We start from the raw sequence: 23507 nt of genomic DNA on the forward strand, positions 1-23507 counted from the left end.
GCTTATTTTGGTTCAACTCGGAATAAATGGAATGAACCGCTCTAGACCAATCAAAGCGTCTGGTTCAGAATTTGCGGTTAAGATTCCTTCTGTTCGAAAAGAGGAATAATTGGAAAATGTATCAATTTGAACCAATGATGCGCAATCCAACATGTTTTTTCCTCCCCTCCTATCCATTATCCCTTGCAATATTTTATTTACTTTCTCTCTCATCCCTTTTTCCATAAACGTAGAATTACCATAATTACCAGAAACGTTCACGTTGTATTATAAATCTTGCCTCTTACAAATTACAACTTACAACTTAGCTGCCTAAGTGTTCAAAACAATTTGACGTCTTTTGTTTACATCGTACCTAACCTAAATTTGCTTGCTCCTCCCTCCCTCCCCTGCTCGCATGGGTATGTTGATGATCTTTAGATAATTGTAAACAATTTCTGCAGTGTCAACGTTCTTCTGTCTTCTCGTTAGTCATTCATTTTCATATCTTCATTTCTCTAAGTCTCAGTGCGCCGTACTAATAAGACCTTTTAGCTTCTCTGTCTGAGGTCTCGCAATCAAAGTTTCATATCAGTTTTCCGACTTTCATTTGGGAGTCGTTAGTCAGACATCATGATCTAAGGTAAATTATTTTAACTTACTACGGGCTCCCTTTAGGCAGGTTCTTAAAATTGATCAGTACCGAAAAGCATTGGCCACGTCCATTCAAGCAGTTTTCAAACCCATCTTTTGACATGAATCATGGATTGTAGATTCATCATGCATTGAGGAAAGACAGTTCCTATGGCCTGACTTTCATCAGTATCTACTCAATTCTGGTTAAATTTGCCTGTAAAAAGTGTCCATTCATATGAATCCCAACTTGAAGTGAGTGCGAATTTGCATTCAGATTAAGTTCCAGTGTTATTATCTTACCTACAAGTCTGAAGAAACAATATTCCTTTAGAGCTCGCGCATCATATGTTGAGACAAACATCAAACTTCAAAGTATTGTTTATGTCATCATTCACCAGTGGTACCACCTGACTGCGACTGCATGTATTAACCTGTTGAGTGGTGCAAATTCAGAGCTAACACATGATGTGCGAACTCTAGGTACAATATTATCATGATCGTTTTGAATTCCAGGATTGTGGCAAATACTCGATCCTGCAATCCACCGCATCTGTGAGGCATTTTTCTATGGTGATCACATCTATTTTCTAGTTAAAAACTGTATATCCAAAGGGGGGGGGGGATTGCACCTGTTTTTTTGTTGCATTTGTGGGTTTTTTTTTCTCTCTATTTTTATGTTTTCAGGTTTTCAATAGAGTACCTGTGTAGCGAGGATATAGACAGCTGTGAAACTTGGAGAATCCATCAAGCCTTCACTGATGCTTCCGCGAAAAAAAGTAGGGCCCAAAAAGGCAGCCAACCTAGGAATTCAAATTACCCAAAGTTGCGCCCACATAGTATTGCATTTTAAAACTTGTTGAGTGAAGAGAAAATTACAACGTACCATCAAGGTCTTTTCACGAGTTTTAATCTAGTTTCAATGATATGATCATCTAAGAGGAAATTGATTGAAACACACAACAACTGCCGTTTTGCAAGTTTCCGATCTGGATGTGATGGTTGGCAACAACTTGGCTTCGGATATTTCAGGTGGAAGAATTGGCTAAATTTTTGGGCTCTAAGCCCTCCATGAAGCGAGCTGTCTATACTCTCGCTATACAGGTACTGTAGTTTTCAACTCTTGTGGAACCTGGGACAATGCGTTCTTGGCACACATCCAAAAATTTAAGAAAATTTTGATCACCACGTTGTGTTGATATTTTTGTGAAAACCCAGCCCAGTGCAGAAATCTGTAAAGGCCTCCTGGAAAATTGCAGAGGCATAGAACATTTTGCACCCTTGAATATGCACTTCTTAATTCGGATCACAAAATACGCATTCCACCCATACTGAAATGCTCCAATGGTTGCAGTGCCACTGTCGTACTTAATTTGATTTAAAGGGGGGGGGGGGAACTGTCAACTTAATTAATACTTCTTAATGTTAAAGAGTAGGTATTTAAAAAAACTGAAAGTGCAAAAGTTGGCTTGTTTACCTTGCTTTTAGTGACCTACCTATCCATAGTTTTAAAAGCATTAAGCCAGCCCCTTCTCTGTTTACGTTGTGGTAAAGGTTCCATCTCAGTTCCTACAGTCTATAATTCTGTTCATTTTTAGGTATCTGCCTACTCAATAAGGTTAAAGACCCTCTTCATACAAAGTACAAAGCTTTTCAACAATATCTAAAACAAAGTACCTATAATTGGATTGCATTGAGCAAAAAGGAACCAAGTCACATCAGCCTTTGCCAAATTTCTTATTTTATTTTTTTACTGTAGAACAGCAGCCTGATTGTTGAAATTTATGTCGGCACGACAAGAATCGAAAATCGATACATTACACTGCGCAGATAGGGCTATGTCTTGTCTTATCGTGCCGACAAGGCCAGTTAAAGTTTCAACAATCTGGCTGCAGTTTTGCAAATTTTTTTTTAAAATTTTCAGGGACTTGACTTCACTTTGGAAATCCTCCAAAATTTCCAGGAAGATCTACACTTCCGTTTTCCCGCCAAAAAATAAATCATCTAATGCAGTTTGGTAATGGTTGATGTGACTTGCTTCCTTTCAGTTTAATGTCACCCAATCATAACCCTCTACTTAGTACTTAGCAAATTAAAAAAATGAAGGTAAAATGAAGATAAAAAACAATATCATAGGAGAATGAATGACCCTTCATTATGACTGTTTATCTACTCTTGTGTAACAAGACTGATCACATGCACATTATCTTATCAGCCTAACAGCCTTTTTTTATGGAACTGTATTCATTACAGGTATGCTCGGGGTAATATGCCATTCTCAGCTATACTCTGAGACTGGCTAGTTCATGAATTGCTCTTTTTTGTATCTCATCACTTTATTTGGAACTTTTTCCTTTTATTCTTGCTGAAAGAAAAGGGCAGGAGCTATCCCTAATTTTTGTATCACTCTTGATAGAACATTTGCCAGTATCTTGGAGAATAATGGGGGGGGGGGGTGTGTATATAGGAGTTGTAGGAGGGGTAGCCCTTCGTAGTGATTTTGAGTGATTTTCCCCTGGTTTTTTCAAGTACGTTTCTTATGTCACCTTGATTGATTTTGATGAATTGATGAGAATGAAGAGGGAGGGGAAAAAAGGTCTTAGTTTTTAAAAGGATGAATTGATACTCCTGTGCATAAATGTGATGGAGCATTCAGGAATGTTACAAGATGGTGAAAGGAAGTAGCTCGAAAAATCCCAAATTCCACATTATATAATTTAAGGACAGCCCCTATTGTGCCTTATTTACTTGTTGTAGAAAATTACCAGTCGGATTCACACAAAGCAATACTTAAGGGAAGCTTCTTTAGATATGAGTAAAATAAAATCAACTTAAAGTGGGATACTGGTAAATTGATGATTAGTCAGTTGCAATAGATCCACCATGAGCCTCTTTAAGTTCGGGGGGAAAAAAATAAATAATAATAAGAAACATTGTGTCGGGCAAAATGTCTTTCCCCAGACAGTTTTAAGAAGTAAGATGGAATTTTCGCTTTAAATAAATGGTTTTTTTTTTTTGTTTTTTTTTATTTATCTGTTTCAGATTGTGTCATTATATATTATCCAATGATACTTTGCAACAGCTGGTCATCTTTCATGGGGAAGAGGTCTCCTAGATGTTTTCCTCAGGTATTTTTAACTGTCCAATTGGTCTTCATTTTTAGGTATCTGGTTATTCAGGATTTGCCATGGAGCATTCATCTAATACTCGCCTGAAACGAATTTTAAACAAGTATAAAGAAAACTAAACTCCTGCACCTACAAGAATGATCAATTTTGCAAACATCTGCAGGATTGCTGATATTAGATTTCAGGTCTGATTGTGAATCAAATATTGCGGCAAAATAAAAAAAAAAGAGTTTTAAATACCTTTACTCAAATACATTTTGCGTTGATGTACTAAAATATGTAAAGAGTTCAACATGTAAGATTTTGTGTTCACTGGCCTCTATTTTCTCGCCAAAAGTACATCATCTACTCTCATCAGTTTTCTGCTGTTATCCACTCTGCATAGTCAATTTTGTATACCATAAGTAATGTCAAATTTTGTTTTTTTTCCCAGGCCGGTCATGGCCTAGCAGCCATGATATTAACGTTGTTAGTATGCATACCAACATTCCTTGCTGACACAGCATATGCACCGGAAGAGCTGAACTACTGCATAGATGGTCTTAACCATAAAAAAGAACCAGGCCCTGAATCAGATTTGTACAAAGAAGTAAGTTTTTTCTCTTTATGCAGTTGAACTTGTTTTGTTTCGCAATGGACCACTAGACAAGGTACGAATTTAAGCATTCTGATACATGTTTTTTAATTAGAATTCCACCGAAAACACGATTTTTGCATTGAAAGTTACAGAAATCACCTCCTAATGAAGGTATTCCCGTTTTTATTTTACATTGGTAACCGGAAATTTGAATTGCCCGGTCAAAAGAAACTCAATATTCTACGTGAATTAAATCGCGCACTAGGACGGTTTCGGCAGGCCTCTCAATCAAACATTGTTCCTTTCCCACCTTTTACTGTTCAAAGTGTAAACAATTTGCTATAGCTAAGCCAAAGCGTCAAAATTGAGTTTGTCATATTTTCGTATACCGCAGAGACTGCCACGATAACGTTTAGTTTGCGATCTGACGTATGCAGACCATTGTATTTTTATGAACGGGAGGTTTAAATTCACGCGTCGAGAAACATTAAATATCTTAGTTAGGAGTCAATTTCAGTAATTTTCTTTGCAAGAATGTGTTCTACGTTAAATTTTGGTCAAGAAACATGTATCAGAATGCTTAACTTCGTACCTTGTCTAGTGGTCCATTGTTTTTGATCACATTGAAACTATCAAATATTGTAAGAATAGCATCACTATCTAATCAGTCCACTGTATAAATGACGTGGATTAATGCTCAAAATTGTAAATTTGTTTCAGTGTTCTCCTTGGAAACATAGATCATGCTGCACCTTCGATACAACGTACAATGCTCACCACTCGAACAACCATGGATTTAATTTTGACCATTGTAGCCATGTAAAAATTATGTCAGAAAGGTGTAGGAGACATTTCATTCAAGATTTGTGTTTTTATGAATGTTCTCCTAATGTTGGACCTTGGGTTGTTAAGGTAAGTTTTGAACTTAAATTTTAAGTGTAAACACACTTGCAGACATCCGTGACTTTAAAATCCTGTGAAACAGGCCACCTTTTAGACAAGGTCCTAACACGAAAGAAGCGGCACATGTTCCTTAACAAAATGCCGTCTTCAATTAAAGAAAAATTTTATGACTGGTTATTCAATAAAATTTCTTCAGTACCTAATTCAAAGATACCCATGCTTAATAAATGAGTTTTTAGAAGAATTTTTTTTTATTTTTTTTATTGAAACATGTATTTGAAAATCATTTATGTTTAGGTTTTCAAATTTATAAAATAAACAAACCTTGACATATTTATTTGTAAGTCCTGTTTATTCTGTGCCTAAGCAAATGAATGAAGATATTACTATTATCATGTTTTCCTCTCAAAGTCTTATGTAAAAAAAAAAGATTTACTTACACAAAGGGAAATTCGATAATCAATTCCTGAACGAGATATATTATCAATTATTTTTAAAGTTAGAATCTGCAATGGAGATGTTGCACGTGTGAGGAATTTACGATTTGACTGTTGATTCTTATGTAAAAGTTCGCGAGAAACATGATGGTGCCACTGGTTTTCTCTGAAATTAACTCCCCAGCTCAAAAAAAGCTCTCAAGTTGAGGCCAAAATGGAGGGGATATCCCACGCTATCCTGAGAGTCCACCTCTACATCAAGACAAACTCTCCATACAAAGATAGGGAACAAAAACATTGACAGGTCTGCCACCTTATTTGGGGACTCTAAAACTGAAATCACGGCAACCCTGTCAATGTATTTGCTCCCTATCTTTGCTTGGAGAGTTTGTCTTGATGTAGAGGTGGACTCTCAGGTTAGGGTGGGATATCCCCTCCATTTTGGCCTCAACTTGAGAGCTTTTTTTGAGCTTGGGAGTTGATTTCAGAGAAAACCAGTGGCACCATCGAGTTTCTCGCGAACTGTTACGTTAGAATCTACAGTCAAATCGTAAATTCCTCACACATGCAACATCTGCATTGATCTCGTCTATATTTTTGTCATTTAACTAATGTTAACTGTAAATACTTATGTCTTGTTCAGAATTTGATTTCCAAGGCTTCCTGTTGTGTGACTTGTTTCCCTCGTGAAATTTTGAAGAGGACTCATGTTGCATTGTTCTTTAATTCACACCTTGTCTAGAGGTGCATTGCATCATTCGCTTGTTAAGTGTAGGGGTTTGAATGTACAAAGATAATTTTCAAAGAGGTTCCTAGTCCAGGTTATCTCAAGTTGTGTCTTAAAATTCTGGCCATCCTATCTGTACGCATCAGTCAAGACAAGTGAGTTTGGCTTGATTGAGCTGAAATTAGATGCATGTATGCAAAGAAAGTCCATTCACTATACAAGCGATTTGAGAGAGAACCTGTCTGTCCAAGGGACTGTTGGATTTGAGATTGGAGGCTGGTTTAAGCTGACTGTTGATGTGTAAGAGCTTCCATAAATGGTGGACAAAGGAGATTATCAACCAACCTTATGGAAATGTTCGGTGTTTTTACAAATGAAAAGTCTGACACGAGGTAGGCAATAATGACTTTCTAGCTCTGGCAAAGCCTGCTAATCTTAATTTTTTTCCTCAATTGTTGGTATTGTGCACTACCATTTATTTCGCTAACAGAGAATTTAGGGGTTCTGAGTTTATAACTTGTGGAGGTCATCCAGTTTCTTACAGTTCAAAAAATATTTGGTGAATCCTTCTACTTGTAGGAACAGTGGTTTTGCTCACAAATGGAAATTCTATCAAACAAGGAAAAAATAAGTGATTATCAATAATAGAAAGGTGAAGATGATGAAATAAAAATTGTGTAACTGGTGCTAGTTGAGTCATTTAGTTAAAGAATAACTCAACTCTGAGGAAAAAAAATGAGAAAAGCTAACAGGAGCCAATGGTTTTCAATAATTAATAAATTAAGAGCTTGTATGACATGTTGCTAACCTCCTATCAAATTGAGACTAACAGGCAGCGTTCGCAAAGTTATCGATTTTTTTAAAAAAGATTTTATCAGCAATTGAAAATTCTAATGATGGCTCCTTTCAAATCGGAACAAAATTTGCCAATGTTAGAGTCCACGCCAAATAAGTTTATGCACTTTTAGACTGCAAAAGAAGATTTTATGACGTCGCTATTACACGTAAAGCAAATGCAAGAAGCAAGGTGGCGGATACTCTGTTGCAGTCTAAAAGTATGAACTTGTTTGGCGTTAACTTTAATTCTTTGAGAGATCATAAATAAATTTTTAAAAAAAAACCTAAATAAACAAATCAGTAATTATAAAATTAAAAGTCGTATGAGACTCTGAAAATAATTCCTCTGCAATAAAAAAAAAGTTCTTGAATTTTTTGAAAACTCTACGATTCAATTAGGTATGGAAGAAGCATTTTAGAAAATAGAAAATTGTCAAGAGCCAACATCAGAAACCCTTTTCTATTCCATTCTTCAACCGTTACACTCTATCAGTAAAATCCTCTGTTAATTCTGCAGGTTCCACACAAACAAAGCAAAGAAAGGTTCTTTGAGGTGCCTTTATGCCAAATTGATTGTGATTCCTGGTTCGATGCTTGTCGACACGATTATACATGTGCAGAAATTTGGGGGCGTAATGGTTTTCAATGGAAAAATCACACCAACTATTGCAAGGAAAGTTCAACATGTCGCACGTTTGAGGAGGTCTATAATAACAATGCCAAAAACTTCTGTGAAAAGGTAAGCTTAAGCTTTTGAAGAAAAAACCTCAATGCAGCTCCTACATGATGTAGGGAATTGCGTTTTAATTACTTTGCTTTCAGCAGAATTGTTCAAAAAATATAATTGTTTTCTCTCAAACAAACTTTTAAGCTTAAAAATACCTCTTAAAGTTGAAGTGGTAATGGAATGTGTATAGAATGAAAAACTATACACCTGGAAGAGACTCAGTGTCAAGCAATACCAAAGACATAAAGACGGAGTGCTCGTATCTAAAAGCACAGGGAAAAAGTGAAGCCTGGTTTGGCGCTGGGTGCTTGTGTGAGTGTGTAAATGAGCGTGGGAATCCATGGTGGCAAACGGAAATTTGATTTGACCTTTTCCTCTTGATTTTTCCACATTTCTTCTTCTAAACGTGTTTTAAATGCCTGCAAAGAATGTATTAAGAAAGTTGGGACATTGAATTTTTGTAATATACCTACTTTTGCTCGGTAACAGGCAGTAATCTCAGATAAATTTAGTTTTTCTTCTGCTCATGGTGGTCCTGCTGGTTCAAACTGGCCGTTACAGTCCTAGATGACCGTTACTCCCAAATGAAATTAATTGGTCGATGACGGACCAAAAATAACTTAAAGCTAAGAAAATATATGTCGGTAAGTGAATTTGGGCCAAAATCAACCTAGAATACTTTGTTAACGCAATTTTATTCAGTTCCCACCCTACATTTGAATTTCAAACTTGTCCTAATTTTGCCGCCAATACTCTAGCCAACAGTAGAGGTGGTTGAAAAGAAGCTTTAATTTTTTGCTTTTAGAGCTCCGTCTTTATGTCTTTGAGCAATACCTGAGGGAAGGTGGAGATACAGGAAAGCTGGAGAAAAGCGTCAATAGTGGTGAAAACTGCCTCATTGAGGACACCGCACCAAGAACAGCCTATAACTGGAAACCGCGTTTGAGAAAAACGCATTTAAAGTTTTGTTTTTGATGTACTGCGCAGACTTTTCTATGCAGGTAGCCTGTTTTGGTGTTTTTGGGTGACCTAACCCTTCTATTGAAGGATGCCGGGTAGATTTTGCAATACATTTTGGGTTTACACTCTAATATATTTAATTTAAAAAAGCAGTTTATAGGCCATTATTACGCCCAACAGTCATTTTGGTGGCAATTTGAAGTATAAATCATTTTAATCACGCATGATTAACGCAAAATGAAAGAATATCGATAGTGAGTAAGGAAAGGGGTAACTAGCACCTTATAGGCCCTTGAGTTTATAGGCCCGTTTATAGGTCGTTCTTGCACCCATCGATCCAGAGGCCTGACTTAACTCGGGAAAAAAAGGTTTTTCGGCCTCGAGCCGTTACTTATCTATATTCTATCGCTACCACAGCATAGTCCAGGGTACGTAGAATCCGAAAAGCAGATGGGTGTAATAACGACCTATACACCCATAGGCTGTTCTTGGTGCAGTGTCCTCAATTAAGAGTGGCAGCGCTTGCTAGAGGAACGCCTAACTAGACTTCTGGTGTGAAATTACTGAAATTAGCAATTTTTCAGATATTAGAGTCTTTGAACCTCTGTCCACTTGCAACATTGGTGCAGCTGATCAAATGACCCCTGAACTTTGGAATATGAATTGGTATTCTCCAAACCATATACCTCTCAAGTGTCACCTGTGTTTCTTCCAGGCATATAGTTTCATGTTATAGCCTATGTTACAGTGAGAGCCCGCACCTCCATATTCAGTCAAACTCTGCATGCGTAGGGAAGCCTGTGTCACACTATCACAATACTCCGTCAAAAGTGCTGGTCAAGTGCTGTTATTGGTCCAAGTTATCGAATAAGCCGATCACAACACCTGACCTGAATATTTTGATGGCTAGCTTTGATAGTGTGACTCAGGCTTTAGGGAGCAAGTACATCAGTATGGTTGCCACTTTTTGTGGGGACTCCAAGGATACAACCACCGCAACCCTCTTAATGTATTTTCTTGGTATTCGTTCAATTGCTCACGGAGAGTTTGATTTGATGTAGAGGTAGATTTTCACTGTAATGTAGGTAATCGCTTTCACTACAACCTCCTGTAGCACAATCGTCTTTCGTGCAAAATTTTACACAGGGATAAATACTTAACTGGCAAATCCCTGTTGAATGCAAGAGTTCCATTTTGTCCCAAATGTTGATCTTTGAAAAAGGACAATAATCAAAATTGGCCGATAGATTATCTAGCTCAAATCAGTTCATGCCATTATAATGAACCACGTTCATTGATCAATTTATGACATTACAGATCTAGTGGTAATTCCCAAAGTTAGCCTCGTGACATCAAGCTTTGTTGTTGTCAACAAATACCAATACAGAATTCACAAAATTCGTAACGCTAAATTTTGCACTCTTTGCCTCTTCCCTCCCCTCCCCTTAACGCTTTTGTGACAAAGGTCCTTATCCTTCATCATGAAAAAACAAAATGGCATAACTCTCTCTCTTTGATCCTCCCCTCTCCTAGAGCTTTAGCTATTTATGAACGGCCCCTTATTTAAGATAATAGGTGAAATTAAGCATTATTTCCATGCGTATCGATGTTGTTTTATTTCACGAAAACTTTAAAGTTTTGCCGAGTATAAGGAAGCAACATTTCAGCTCCCTGCACCTTTTACCTTTTTGATACTGAGGAACTTTGTGACCGTGTAGTTTTGAGCCTCATAACTTGCATTGAAAAAATTAATGATCGCAAGTCCTATGAAATTATCGTTTTTCGTCTCCTGATAAATTTTAAACTTTCGAGTCAAGTTGTTTTTGAAACTTCTAATTCTTTCATACCTGCGCTTTTCTACCTTGCCAGTTGTATGAACCAGCATGGAAGGGTTCTCCCGTTTCAACCGGGATGCGGTCGTTGGTGTCAAACATGCTTGAGTGGCCAGCGATTGCCAGAGTCATGTATGCTTTTTTGGGAGAAAGATCGATGGCCACAGTAAGAAACCACGTATCTCCGTTCGCAAAGTTTTAGACCTCCTGTCATACTTCATTTTTTCTTTGGAAAACTACTCAACATAATTTCTTGAAAACTTCTTCCATTTCTCTACTGCGTTTTCAGAATATATTCTGTATAAATTTCAATTTTTGAAGTTGGCTTGTTCCGCTTATAAAAAATAAAATTGAAGCAAACTTATCAAAACCTTGTAATGGAGATACGTAGTTTCGCACTTTTGCCATCGATATGTACCCAGAACCTCGTGGCAGGTAATGTGTTAATATTTTTTTAAACCTAATGTATCCTACCCACTCAATATTCACTCATCTGATTAATTAGGTATGGGATTACTCTTGGAAAGTACTGAGCGATGATCAACCGTGTATGAGGATGTGGTTCAACAATTCAATGGACAATCCAAATGATCGCGTGGCGTGGAACTACGTTTACAACGTCAGGAATAACGCAGATAGCCATGAATCTGCGTTTCTCATTTGCAGTGTTATTTCAGTGTTGCCATTCTTATACTTCCAGTCCCAACAAAATCTGTGATCGCTTGATTCACCTTTTACCATTGAAATTTGCTTAAAAAGAGTTTCATTATCATGATGTACCTGAGATAAAATGCCTCTTCGATACTGCAGTTGAAATAGTGAAAGGACTCCGCACACCTCTTATGGGAAGCTGCACCATGAAGAATTGTCTTCTGACTTATGTCATTCGATTCTCCTCAAGATGCTGATCAAATGTTTTAATTGCGCCAACTTTCTACGATGCACCGTTTTCGCAAAAAACCTATGAGAAGATTCAATTATTTGGCGACTATGAATAAAAAAGAACAAAGCATTTGAGAACAGGCCCGATGTGAATAAGGAAAAAACGGAGTGCGTGTCCGTCTTCTTATCTGTACCTGCTGACGCAGGGGCTATCTCCCTCCCGCACTCGCCCGGTAGACGTTCAGACTTTCCTGTTCTTATGCTCCTCAAGAATCTGATTTGGATGGTGGTCGAGCAAAACGGCGTGCGGAATCCGAGATAAGACTGCCGCTTGGTGCGGGAGTCCCCATGATTTCCTTGTTGACACACAGCCGCCTGTCAATCGAGCACTGAAATGAGGAATCTTTCTGGCTTTTTATCACCGAATAATTGAATCTTCTCATAGGTTTTTTGCGAAAACGGTGCATCGTAGAAAGTTGGCGCAATTATAACTTGTGATCAGCATCTTGAGGAGAATCGAATGACACAAGTCAGAAGGCAATTCTTCATGGTGCAGCCTCCCATGAGAGGTGTGCGGGGTCCTTTCCCAGTTTGAAAACCTTGCTCGTAAACTGTTCCTTGAAGATAAAGATCTTCGCCCTTCCAAAATTCATTGTCATTTGTTGTCAGACTTAGCTCCTGGGAGCAAAATAATGTCTCGAGTAGACAAAATGAATGTGAAAGTGTGCAGTCACTTTGTTTTTAGACTTCAGAGTTTTTACTTTTTTAATTTGCTCACTGATGTTTATCAAAGTAGATTTAATTTTTTTTAAGAAACAATTCAATTCAAGCTAAGCAAGCTGTTCTTTTTGTCAATTTACTAATTGTATTTGAATATCTACTACATTATACATCCCAATCGATAAATTGTGAAATTTTTTGGGCTCTAGCCATAAGTTATGTGATATTGTTGTTTAATTTGTTTTTTAAGTAGTTTTAATGGATTTTTTAATTGCTGCCTGCTCATTCTGTTCTCTTTACTTTTTACACTGCGAAATAATAAAGATCTTTTAAGACACTCGATTTCAACTTTCTTGGAACCTTAGGAACCTTTGATATCCATGGCCGAAGTGCGGAACTGTGTATCCTCGTCTGCAACATTGCAGATTTCTTGTCATACTTTATAGTTTCTTGTGAAAACTATTCTACGTAATTTCTTAAGAACTTCCTTGATTTTCTTGTCAGTTAGCAGAATACTCTGCATAAATTTCAAGCTATGAAGTTGACATAATTTCACTTGAAAAAATAAAATAGGAGTTGAATTTTGAAACATCGCATTGGAGGTACGTCGTTTCAGCTTTCGGCCACAGCTGAACTGTAATATCACATATCAATAGCTTAACTCAGGAACAATGCCTTTTGTTTTTGCATGAGACAAGACACATGAATATTTGTGTCTTGCTGCTTGAGCAGGGTGTCTACTGAAACAGGCAGTATTATAAAAAATCTACAAAACTCAGTACTTTTACGGTACTTTTTCAGTACATACCCAAGAAACTCAGTACCTCCTTAACAGAGAAATTCAGTACTTCTTTAGTACCTTCATCGGACGAAAGTCGAAATTTCAAAAATTTGAATTTCCCGCTCGAATTGCGACAAAAATTTCAAAAATTCCGAACAGTTGTGCGGAATTTCCGCACTTTTTCAGTACTTCCAGACTGCCCATAAAAAAGCAGTACTATTTCTGGACTCTCCGGAAATTCCTGACTTGTGGACACCCTGTTGAGGCTTGACCCTCAATCATATTTTATTTTTCCACCAGGAAACTAATAACCCAAAATATGCATCCTTTTTCTCCTATGATCAAACATTATTATGCAAATCATGAAAAATAAAATCGTTCTGTAATCTATGAAAATCTCCAAACACAAAATTGGTTTGATCCCTTTTGAAAAAGACATTAGAATTGAAAGTACCCAAGATCTGAGTTTGGCCATTGATATGTGATTTTTCTGTTCTGATCAAAAACTTCGAGTTTGAGAGGAACATATAAGTGGACAATTTATAGACTTCAAGAAAAGGAAGCTCCCTGGAACAAGAGACATTCTTGACTATGAAAAACAATAATTCCGGTACTTTTTTTTTCATCGATAAGCTATGAATTGGTGTCCAGGGAAGGAGAAACGTTCACCATTCCTTTAGAACTGATCAATACCTACAACACAAATTTTACTTTTCAAATTTGAAATTTCCAGAAGTCGTAGCACAATACTGAAAGTTTTTTGTTTGAAGCACATCGATAGTCAAAGTGCAAGACCATGTGTCTTTGTTATAGCGACGTTTTGGACTTCTTGTCATTCTATAATTTTCCTTAGGAAGTCAACGTAGTCAACGTAATTTCTCAAAAACTTCCTTGATTTTTCTGCCCTATTGGGAATAAATTTAAAGCTTCAAAGTTGGATTGTTCCTCTTTGAAAAATAGATTAGAGGCGGAAATTTTGAAACACCGCAAAAAGGGTGCATGGTTTTGCTCTTCGACCATTAACATGTCACTCGACACAAACGCAAAAAAAAAGGTATCTTGTGAAAAATGAGAGATGGTTTATTTAAAATAAAAAAGGGACTTATCACAGAATAGGATCTAAATAAGACAAGTACATGTTGTTCGTTTGACGACTTTGTGGAGGTAACATTTTGTTTATAGCATTCAAGTTACTCAATGCCGACAGTAACATTTGCTTTGCTACATCGATTGTTGTGACGTTAATATTTTTCATCCAACTTTCAACCATTGTGGTTTTCTGTCCTTGAAATAGGTACAGTACTTTTGACACACATTTTTGCATTAGTGATACTGGCTTGCCATCATCAATTTCAGCATTTACAAAGCAAGCTAAATCATTATCAACGATCCAAAGTAACAAGTAATTTGTTTCATTTTCCTCGACCCGCGACTCAACGACAATTTTTATAGACCCAAAGAAAGAAGTTGAGGCTACATAGCTGATCGTTTGGCGAAATTGTCTATATGCAATTTCAAGGGTTTCAAATTGCTTTTCATCTGACAAAACAGTGGAACAGTCCCAGAGCTTGAGAATTTTATTACTGAAAGTTCCGAGCCAGGAGAGACATCTTTCACAATGAAGAATATTCAAGCTGTTGGCATTGGTTGGCTGCAGGAGTATGTAAAAATTCCCGTAAAAACAATCCTCAGCACTGGGGCTTAAACTTGCTTTAGTTACACTATCAGAATGATCATGACAAAAAAATTCACTCTTGTCCAGCACACCGGATGGCAAAGGCAGTACTCTCCTGAAGCTTAAAGTTGGAAAAATTTCATGGTCACAGCATCTGCACTTGATCGAAATTGGATAGTTTTCCTTGAAAAATGGCTTAAACTTAAAATTGTCAGACAGGCCTGCGAGAGAGGTAGAGAATTTACTAGAGATAATTTTATCCAATTGAACGCGGAAGTTGATGACCGAGTCATATACTTCTAGCGAGGATATCGTATCGGGTTTAAGTATCACAAAATCCACTTGGATTGTATCTTCAGTTTCATCCATGTAAATCAGATGGATTGTAGTGTCCTTCAAAGAGAGGTGTTTCATCTTCTTCTCGGATTTGATAAAAACATAGCAGGTTTCCAGTCTGGGCAAAATCTCGATGAAGACTTTGGGCTTCATAGCTCTGCCTTATCAGTGATTCCTGGAAAATAAATGAAAATTTGTGTTGATACCTGGAGAAAAATTATACTTTCGGAGCTTTTCTTAAGTTTGCCAAGATCATTATATTATTATTTTCCTAAAACTGAAATATTAATGAACCAAAGTTTGGTGATGGCTTGAAATGAACCCTGCATAAAAACAAAAATATAATTTTTTAAAATGGAAAATGTTCCGCTTCTGCCATTAAATAATATGAAACATATGAGCAAACAAAATGTAATAATCAAACTGCAGTCACATAGTTAAGAGGTCCACTATGAAGAGAAAACAAAAATTTTTAATTACTGAAAAATACAGGATGATCCAGACCACTCGTCCACTATCTTTTTCTCGAAAACGGCGGAGAATTGAGCTTTGGGACAAAAACTTTCATGGGATGAATCGACCCCAAAGAATCGAATGAAAATATTTTCATCCCCCCAGAATGGCCCCTTGGGGGAGTTTTGGGGGGGGAGCCCCCCCCGTTTCTCGCAATTTTCGAATAGGAAGGGTATGTTTTGACTTTGGATTCGGAATCTACGGTAAAAAATAAGAACATTTTGTTCTTTGCACTTTTTCCCTAAACCCCCATTTTTTGGAGTTATGGGGCATTTTTGGGGCAATTCTCCATTCGACGCTGTAAGCGGCTAAATAATCCAAATTTCAAAATCTAAAAATCTCCTGAGAGGAGAGGTCAATACCTTTTTATTGATGTGCCACATGACCCCTGTTGTTCCAAAATTTTGGGGGCCACGACCCCCCAAAAATTTTGGGGCTTTGGAGGGCCGTAAGTCGAAAATGTCAAAAGGCAAGGGTATGTTTTGACTTCAGATTTGGATTCTGCGCGAAAAGTTACGTAAAATTGATATGGCGCATGGCCTATTTGCTCCAAATTACTGAAGAACCCCATTTCCCCATAAGAAGCCATGTATTTTTGGAAAAAGGGGTAAAAAAAAATTGAGCAAACAGGCCACGCGCCATATCAATTCTACGTAACTTTTTGCGCAGAATCCAAATCTGAAGTCAAAACATACCCTTGCCTTTTAACATTTTCGACTTACGGCCCTCCAAAGCCCCAAAATTTTTGGGGGGTCGTGGCCCCCAAAATTTTGGAACAACAGGGGTCATGTGGCACATCAATAAAAAGGTATCGACCTCTCCTCTCAGGAGATTTTTAGATTTTGAAATTTGGATTATTTGGCCGCTTACAGCGTCGAATTGAAAATTGCCCCAAAAATGCCCCATAACTCCAAAAAATGGGGGTTTAGGGAAAAAGTGCAAAGAACAAAATGTTCTTATTTTTTACCGTAGATTCCGAATCCAAAGTCAAAACATACCCTTCCTATTTGAAAATTGCGAGAAACGGAGGGGCTCCCCCCATAACCCCCCCAAGGGGCCATTTTGGGGGGCTGAAAATATTTTCATTCGATTCTATGGGGTCGATTTACCCCATGAAAGTTTTTGCCTTGAAGCTCAATTCTCCACTGTTTTCGAGAAAAAGATAGTGGACGAGTGGTCTGGATCATCCTGTATAATTTCAAAATAATTTTACATCCTTGCAAAACTTACCCTCGGCTTTATATTGTGCAAAAAGTGGGTCTATTTCTGGGAGAGTGAAACACAGAGTTGCATCCCGGTAATAAAAGGGGTATGCTTCCAAGTTAGTGATAACGGAACTCAAAAGATGTCCTCTTTCAACGGATGTGCCTGGAACACAGATTCATGAGAAATATTAACATTGATAAGTTTACTACTACATCAATCCATTAAAAAACTGTAAAATTCCAGTTTGGAAATATGAAAACAGGATTTGGCTAAAGAAACAGCACCGCATTCAATACCTGTATCTATCGTTTCCCAAATTGACTGTGATACTTTCTGTGGCAAAACTTTGTTTTTATTTCATCAAATTTTGCTAAGTTTTGTTTGCTAATGATTTTTTGGACTCATGAAAAAGGTTTTTAGCCATTTTTTCAACTTGAGGGCTTGTAGGAAATACTTAATGCTCTGGAGGGGGGGGGGGGGGGGGAGCTAAGCCTGGGAGTGGTACTTGGGGCTGCATTACAGAAGAATGGGCGGGTGGCATCAATTTTTTAAAACCTAGTATGAAAAGTCAATGCAAGGTTAGAATTTTTCATCCAAAATTCATCACAAAACGCTCACTGAGACATCAAATTGAGCATTGAAAATATGTATGATTTCTTCAAGGAGATAAAAACCAGTGTTATGGTAGCGTTACAAGAAGGGGGATCAAAAAATCATTTTCAGCATTATTCCTTTAAAGGTTGGCCCCTTAGGATCGATATTTGTCAAGATTTTTAACATAATAGATATGACATATAGCACACCAATTTGGCCACTACCAGCCCTTACAATGAATCATTGTAACTTCGGTCAAAATCAAAACACCCGATAGGTACCGTTTATCAAAATTCTAAGTTTAGAAAAATAGTATTCTATGAATGCTCCACAAGTATTGTTAGCTATTACAAGAAATGCTAATCCTATGGAAGAGAACATCAAACACACCTGGCGCTTCAAACTGGATACTTGTAAAGTGGATGTGCAAATGATAGAAAGATGGTTGATAATGGAAATAGATCCTGAGACGGCTTTTCGGCAATTTATACTTGTCTTGAATCGTTTTCTGAAACAGATACGTTAAGATGTGAGGATTTGAAGATTTCATTTTCCAACAAAAGAAAACCACTCGGTTTTTATCCAAAACTGTAGCTACTTGACACATATTTTGTACTTAACTTGATTTGTACAATCGTAATATTTCTTGCAAAATTTGGGTAATGATTAAAAAGAAAAATATGGGCAGAGTAAAAAATATCTTGGAGCTGACATTTAATGAGACTTTTGACTCACATGATCTAGGCAGTATTCTCAGCACTAAGGCACTTACGGCAAATAATGCCCAAATTTTAAGAATGGAAACAACGAGAATGAGTATAAAAGAAACGCATTATGTCGCATTTAAGGAAAAATTGAATTGAGAGTAATTTTAAATTCCACCACCTACTCGTAAATTTTCTCCTGTCAAAAATTCAAGGTCAAGAGAGAATATTCTTAATGTAGAACTTAGTCCCTAACATTGAGACTCATGGAGGAACAAACTTTCATTCCTCTTTCCCTCTGTTAAAAATTGAACATGGATATGTGCGCTTCTGTTAGACTCTAACTCAATTACTTCGACCTGAGGATGTTGCGTAAGGATATGAGGAGAATATGAAGTTTTATACAAAAATATTTAAAAGTATGAGTAGTTTCGATTTGAATGTGAATCTTTGAACCACATAGACAAGCTGTTTCTGGAAATATAAATTGCAAATGACTTACGATTCCTTTCTGATAAATGTTCTTCAACAACGGTAAATGTTCACCCGTCAGATCTCGGAGAGATTTGATGTCTCTTCGTCGAATGATGGCCAATAAGTACAAAGTTTCAACACTGACTCCGTCCCACTTTAGGTCTGGTAGTAAGACAAACCCAGTTTTTTCATCATCATCTTCAAATACGATCCTTTCTTGCTCGGATTTGTGATCTAAAATATTGTAGACCCACTACAAACAGAAACAAAGGTAAGTGATCAGCGGCATTACAATCAGGTGATATGGGAATTGACGACTGGAGAATTTTCACTGAAGTTAAGATAACTTCCTCAATGCAGATTGATAGGGTTGAATGTGAGAAACCACAAAGCCAAGATGTTATTTTGATATTATTTTATTTTTTACTTTGGCTTGGTGGTTTCTCACATTCAACCCTATCAATCTTAACTGGTGTTACTGTGATTCTCATCACTATGTTCAAATATTCCTCAATGTAGGTCTATCAAAAGGTGGAATTTACTCATGGGTATTTTACTACAATATGGATAAGTTTCAGAGTCTTCACACCAATTTTAGGGGACAGCATCTACAAAACTCTAGTTAGTTCAAATTTTTCTCTGCTCCTTTGGAATTCAAATTATTGAGAGTTGACTGTGATATAATCTACTTCTTGTGAGACTCGAGCTTTGAACTACTGATTGTCAATTAAATGAATTTAAACTTTCAATAGTAGCTTTAAATTCATAAAAAGTTAGGGTACTTTCCTGTAATTTTTGATGAATATGAAAATAGCTACTTTGACATTCGATTTGTGAAAAAATTATAAGCTTCATGTTGACAAAGCAAATTCTCGCCTCCAACAGACTCGTTGGTTCTATTATGATGAGCACTACTATTCTCACCTCCAGACTATTCTGAGTTTTTAAAATGTGTGGTAGCGTCAAGGAATCATACAATGCAGGAGTCTCTTCGACAATATGGATAACTTGAGATGCATACTTCTGAATTAGTTTTTCAGTGGCAGGGTAGATGATTGTAGCATTCAGACCTGAAATAAAAGTTGACATAATGGGTCAGTGGCGACTATTTTCTTTCATTCACAGTGGCGTGCGGTGGGTTCAGTGACAGGGCAAGCTCTAGCGTTCGCCATCCGGGGGGGGGGGGGGGGGGGTTTAACGTAGCCTCTTTCCCTTCCCCCTCCCCCTAGCCTCCCTAGAAAATTCTTAAAATTTTACTCTATTTGCTCTATTTTTCGGATGAAATCTGATGGAACGTAACGTCTTGAAAAACTGTATTTTTATTTTTTTCTCTCTTATTTATGATTTCGTTTACTCAACTTGTTTCGAATGTTATTGAGCATTGGAGGACGGCTCCTTACTCATAACTCCTAATTTTGCCACTTATTTGAGGTATTATAGTCTTTATTCTACAGCATTTAGAATTTTTTGAGTTACTTAAATTTCCCCAAAAAAAGGCTTTCTGCATTTAAAACATGATTGAGAATTGTCTAATTCATCACCAATTAGATCCAAGTGAGCGAAATTTTATAGAATATAAAGGCATTTGCTCCGGAGGAGCAATTACAACCGCGACGGAAAGAGGGAACAAGATAGCGCATCGGAGGCAGAAGCAGCGCGCTGCGGTGACGGGCCAAGAGGTGGCCAAGAGAAGCGAGCTGCGATCGCGCAGCGAAGGGCTCGGACTCGGAACGTACCGCTCTACCCGCCCGCCTTGATTCCGCCGCCGAGCAGTGGCGCTCCGCTCAGCTGATCGCAAGCGATTCTCCAGCGCATGAGTTGGCCCGTGTTCAGGCCGCGCAGCGCGCTGCGCCACCTCCATCCGCTCTTCTGCTTTCCTACTTTGGTGGCTCTATACGTATTTCTGTCTCCCTCTCTTTCTGTTTTTAATGCAATTTACTTACTGAACGAATTTAATAAATTATATTTGCTAAAATGTAAAACATTTAATAGGTGTAATTTTCTTCTTTCTTTAGAAATCTTTGGGCAAGCAGTGCTTGCCTTGCTTATCCGGACCGCACGCCACTGTTCATTCATTTTCTCAGAAACTACATAAGTTGAGCTCCTGGTAATGTTTTAAGAGAAAAGAAAGAAAAACTAGGAAATTGATACGGATATGAAACAAATGAAATATACCTGATAGAAAAGTCTATCTTACTCTTAACAGTGGCCTAATGCAGAATTAGTCAAAATGAACCAGTCAGAACACAATCCCTTCTGCTGCTTGAACCTTGCCTCAATATTAGTATTAAACCAGTGATGAATTATTATTTTTTTTGAAAGTTTTTTCACCATTCTGTTTCTACAGTAAGGGTTTTATAGGATCAGCAGCACCTATCGCCGATCACCAAATTGATTGGATGGTGCTGACACCATGAAAGGTAGAGCCTCTGCTAGTGGATTTGTACTACCAATCAGTGATCAGTGAAATCTTTGCAATCAATGCAAGTAATTCTATGAACAGGCCTGCTGTGTGCCAAAGTCAATGAGGTTTCCCACAACGAGAAAATGATATCAGGCTAGCTACTCGCCAGAGTAAGAATATTATCGTCTGTCAAGACATTTCTGCTCGGCAGCCAGTGAGGCTAAAGCTATATCTCAACCATATATAGGGACGGCTGATATCAGAAAATTTCAAACATTTTAAATCAATCTTCTTTTAAAGAGAAACAGACACCTTTAATGCTAGAAATTCTCAGAGAATATAGCTTTAACACAGAAAAAAATTCACTGAGATTTTCAATCAATTACCTACATACCTACATTAATTTTCAAATTAAAAATTGCAGTAAAACCAGGTTTTACCTTGGTTTTGCAACATCGCATCTGAATATATCTTATTTCTGCTGAACCATCCAGATGGTCAACAGAGAGCAATGCTAACCACTTAAAAACCAATTGGTAAAGGTGGGTCTAGGTGATCTAGGGCTGAGATCCGCCACCATGCTGCGCTGCCTCACGGTATACGTCTTTGAGAAGCAATAATTATCATAATGTACAAGATAATGCAAGAAACAGTTCCATAATGCGTAGCATCATTCATACTCAGTAAAGTGGCATAAAATTTGTTGAGGTTCATCATAAATTTATACCTGAAACTGCGATAACTGATATCTAGGTATTTGATTTTCGTACGTGCAAAATGTATTTGTCATACCAAACAAATGTCACTGTATTATCACTATTTCTATTTTTTGAATACTTTTTATTTTATAATAAATAAATAAATATCGGATGTCGCCCATTGACTCAATGGGTAACGTCCGTTATCGTAGTTTCAGGTATAAATTTACAATCTACACAAATTTGATGTCATTCTACTTAGTATTAATACTGCTACACATTATGGATCAATTTTTTTGCTTTCTCTTGTTCGTGACGATAATTATTGCTTCTCAAAGATACAAACCGCATAACAGTAGCAACGTAGTGGCGAATCTTGTACCAGAATCACCTTAAGTAGATAAAAAATTTCCTTACCATTTAAATGAGGGTCAGGATAGCAGTTGTACTTGTGGAAAATGTCATTGATGAACAATTTCTGCAGCTCTGAGCTCTTCGTGCAAAGTGCTTGCAAGTCTTGCTCATCGAGAGCTTTCTTCTCAAGCACAAGTACAGCACTACCTTCTTGGTCTTGAAGAGAGCCTTCAGCACATATGAACTTCGTTTTGGAATTGACGTTCAGAATCCGCTTGAAGACGAACTTCGACAAATCTTTGAACTCAGTGGCACTGGTGGTTACAGATTTAGTTTCCTCTCCATTGCCATGAGGGGTTTCAGGCATCTTTAAATGGACGAAAGTTGAAGGAATCTGAATTTTACGTTCTCGACGTTGACTGGGATCAAGTATCTAGCACGTGAAAACAGAAAATTTAGAGACGGTTTGGAAAAGATCCGACTTCACAAGCAAAGCTATTCACAGGGTATGCTTGAACTGGTTAGACGCAACGCGACTTAGCGATACAAAGAACTTGAATGATTAAACTTATAATGATAATGAGTATATTAAGAAGATGAAAAGGGAAAATAAAATATTAAATTACTGAGAAATATTTGGAGTCCACAGATTGGTAAAGATAAAGCAAACTGCAAGGGTTTTTGCGTTTGGCCCAGATATTCCAGACCAAATTCTCATCAAAGACCAAAAGCTGTCATCGGTGTCAAACTCATTGACGTATAATACAATCTAGACCGCGCATTACGAAATTCAAGCGAGACGATAGGCAACCCAGCAACACACAGCAAGTGTACCGGCGAGACAATGGTGGAATTCGTGGAAATGCCGGTCTTGCCAGTGCCGTTGCCTGATACGGGTACACTTAGCTCGTATATCCGGCGGTATCAACTAGGCTGAAGGCGCGTCTTTACCCCCCTAGCTGTCTTACCTTCCCCGCCTAAAGTCGAGCCCAATGCGCGGTCTAGATTGTATTATACGTCAATGGTCAAACTCGCTCCTAATGTAAACAAACAAACGGCGACATAGTCCGGACATAAACAAAGCGAAGCGGACCTCGTCGAGATGTTCCAGACTAATTTTCTCAGCGTTATCGTTTCTTCACCTCGACGAAAGAACTTTTGTCCGCATCCATCTATCCATTTCGTAAAATCAGATATCAGTTACCGCGTTGATCTGTTCATTGTGGTTTCAAGTGAAATTGCAGCGAGATACTCCGGACTCCTAACGTAAACAAAGCGGCCTGTACGTGGTCGAGATGTTCCGGACTCATTTCTTCATTTACGTTTCTTTTCTTCATCTCGACCAAAGAAGTTTCCTGCGCGTCTAAAGTAACATTTACCGGTTGCATTGTTAGAGAAGAAACAAGCCATTTTGCAGTAAGTTAGG

General features: G+C 37.6%; 4 protein-coding genes across 5 annotated transcripts in view; 1 reads left to right on the top strand and 3 right to left on the bottom strand.

The window, feature by feature from the left end:
• The window catches only part of mRpS14 (mitochondrial ribosomal protein S14), a 121057-nt gene that overhangs the window by 67759 nt on the left and 29791 nt on the right, over positions 1-23507 (bottom strand). The gene's annotated exons all lie outside the window — the stretch shown is intronic.
• On the top strand, positions 156-11721 carry LOC109035354 (folate receptor beta). Of its 2 annotated transcripts, none has more exons than XM_019048953.2 (6): positions 156-401; positions 3655-3740; positions 4174-4329; positions 5038-5229; positions 7739-7960; positions 11246-11721. In XM_019048953.2, the coding sequence occupies exons 1-6, from the start codon at positions 398-400 to the stop codon at positions 11456-11458; spliced, it is 873 nt and encodes a 290-aa protein (XP_018904498.2). In that variant the 5' UTR covers positions 156-397; the 3' UTR covers positions 11459-11721. The 2 variants fall into 2 exon arrangements, with proteins under 2 accessions (XP_018904498.2, XP_018904499.2); XM_019048954.2 differs by lacking the exon at positions 156-401 and adding an exon at positions 409-622.
• Dcps (Decapping enzyme, scavenger) lies at positions 14183-22767 on the bottom strand. Its single transcript, XM_019048955.2, has 6 exons — positions 22145-22767; positions 19550-19695; positions 18654-18878; positions 17838-17955; positions 16878-17015; positions 14183-15309 (listed from the first exon to the last, which is right to left on the bottom strand). The coding sequence occupies exons 1-6, from the start codon at positions 22446-22448 to the stop codon at positions 15284-15286; spliced, it is 957 nt and encodes a 318-aa protein (XP_018904500.2). The 5' UTR covers positions 22449-22767; the 3' UTR covers positions 14183-15283.
• On the bottom strand, positions 14229-15212 carry LOC109035264 (E3 ubiquitin-protein ligase E3D). The gene has a single exon (XM_019048837.2). The coding sequence runs from the start codon at positions 15210-15212 to the stop codon at positions 14229-14231; it is 984 nt and encodes a 327-aa protein (XP_018904382.2).

The sequence above is a fragment of the Bemisia tabaci genome, chromosome 7 (assembly GCF_918797505.1).
Source record: "Bemisia tabaci chromosome 7, PGI_BMITA_v3".
Taxonomy (NCBI): Eukaryota; Metazoa; Arthropoda; class Insecta; order Hemiptera; family Aleyrodidae; genus Bemisia; species Bemisia tabaci.

What these genes read in the sequence shown, in the direction of transcription:
- LOC109035264 (XM_019048837.2), bottom strand. Translation starts at nt 15,212, where the DNA reads ATGAAACACCTCTCTTTGAAGGACACTACAATCCATCTGATTTACATG.
- LOC109035354 (XM_019048953.2), top strand. An exon ending in AATCAGATTTGTACAAAGAA is followed by an intron (nt 4,330 to 5,037) that starts GTAAGTTTTTTC and finishes AATTTGTTTCAG; the next exon opens with TGTTCTCCTTGGAAACATAG. An exon ending in TTGGACCTTGGGTTGTTAAG is followed by an intron (nt 5,230 to 7,738) that starts GTAAGTTTTGAA and finishes TTAATTCTGCAG; the next exon opens with GTTCCACACAAACAAAGCAA.
- Dcps (XM_019048955.2), bottom strand. Translation starts at nt 22,448, where the DNA reads ATGCCTGAAACCCCTCATGGCAATGGAGAGGAAACTAAATCTGTAACC. An exon ending in AAACTCAGAATAGTCTGGAG is followed by an intron (nt 18,879 to 19,549) that starts GTGAGAATAGTA and finishes TTCTGTTTGTAG; the next exon opens with TGGGTCTACAATATTTTAGA. An exon ending in TATCCAGTTTGAAGCGCCAG is followed by an intron (nt 17,016 to 17,837) that starts GTGTGTTTGATG and finishes TCTGTGTTCCAG; the next exon opens with GCACATCCGTTGAAAGAGGA.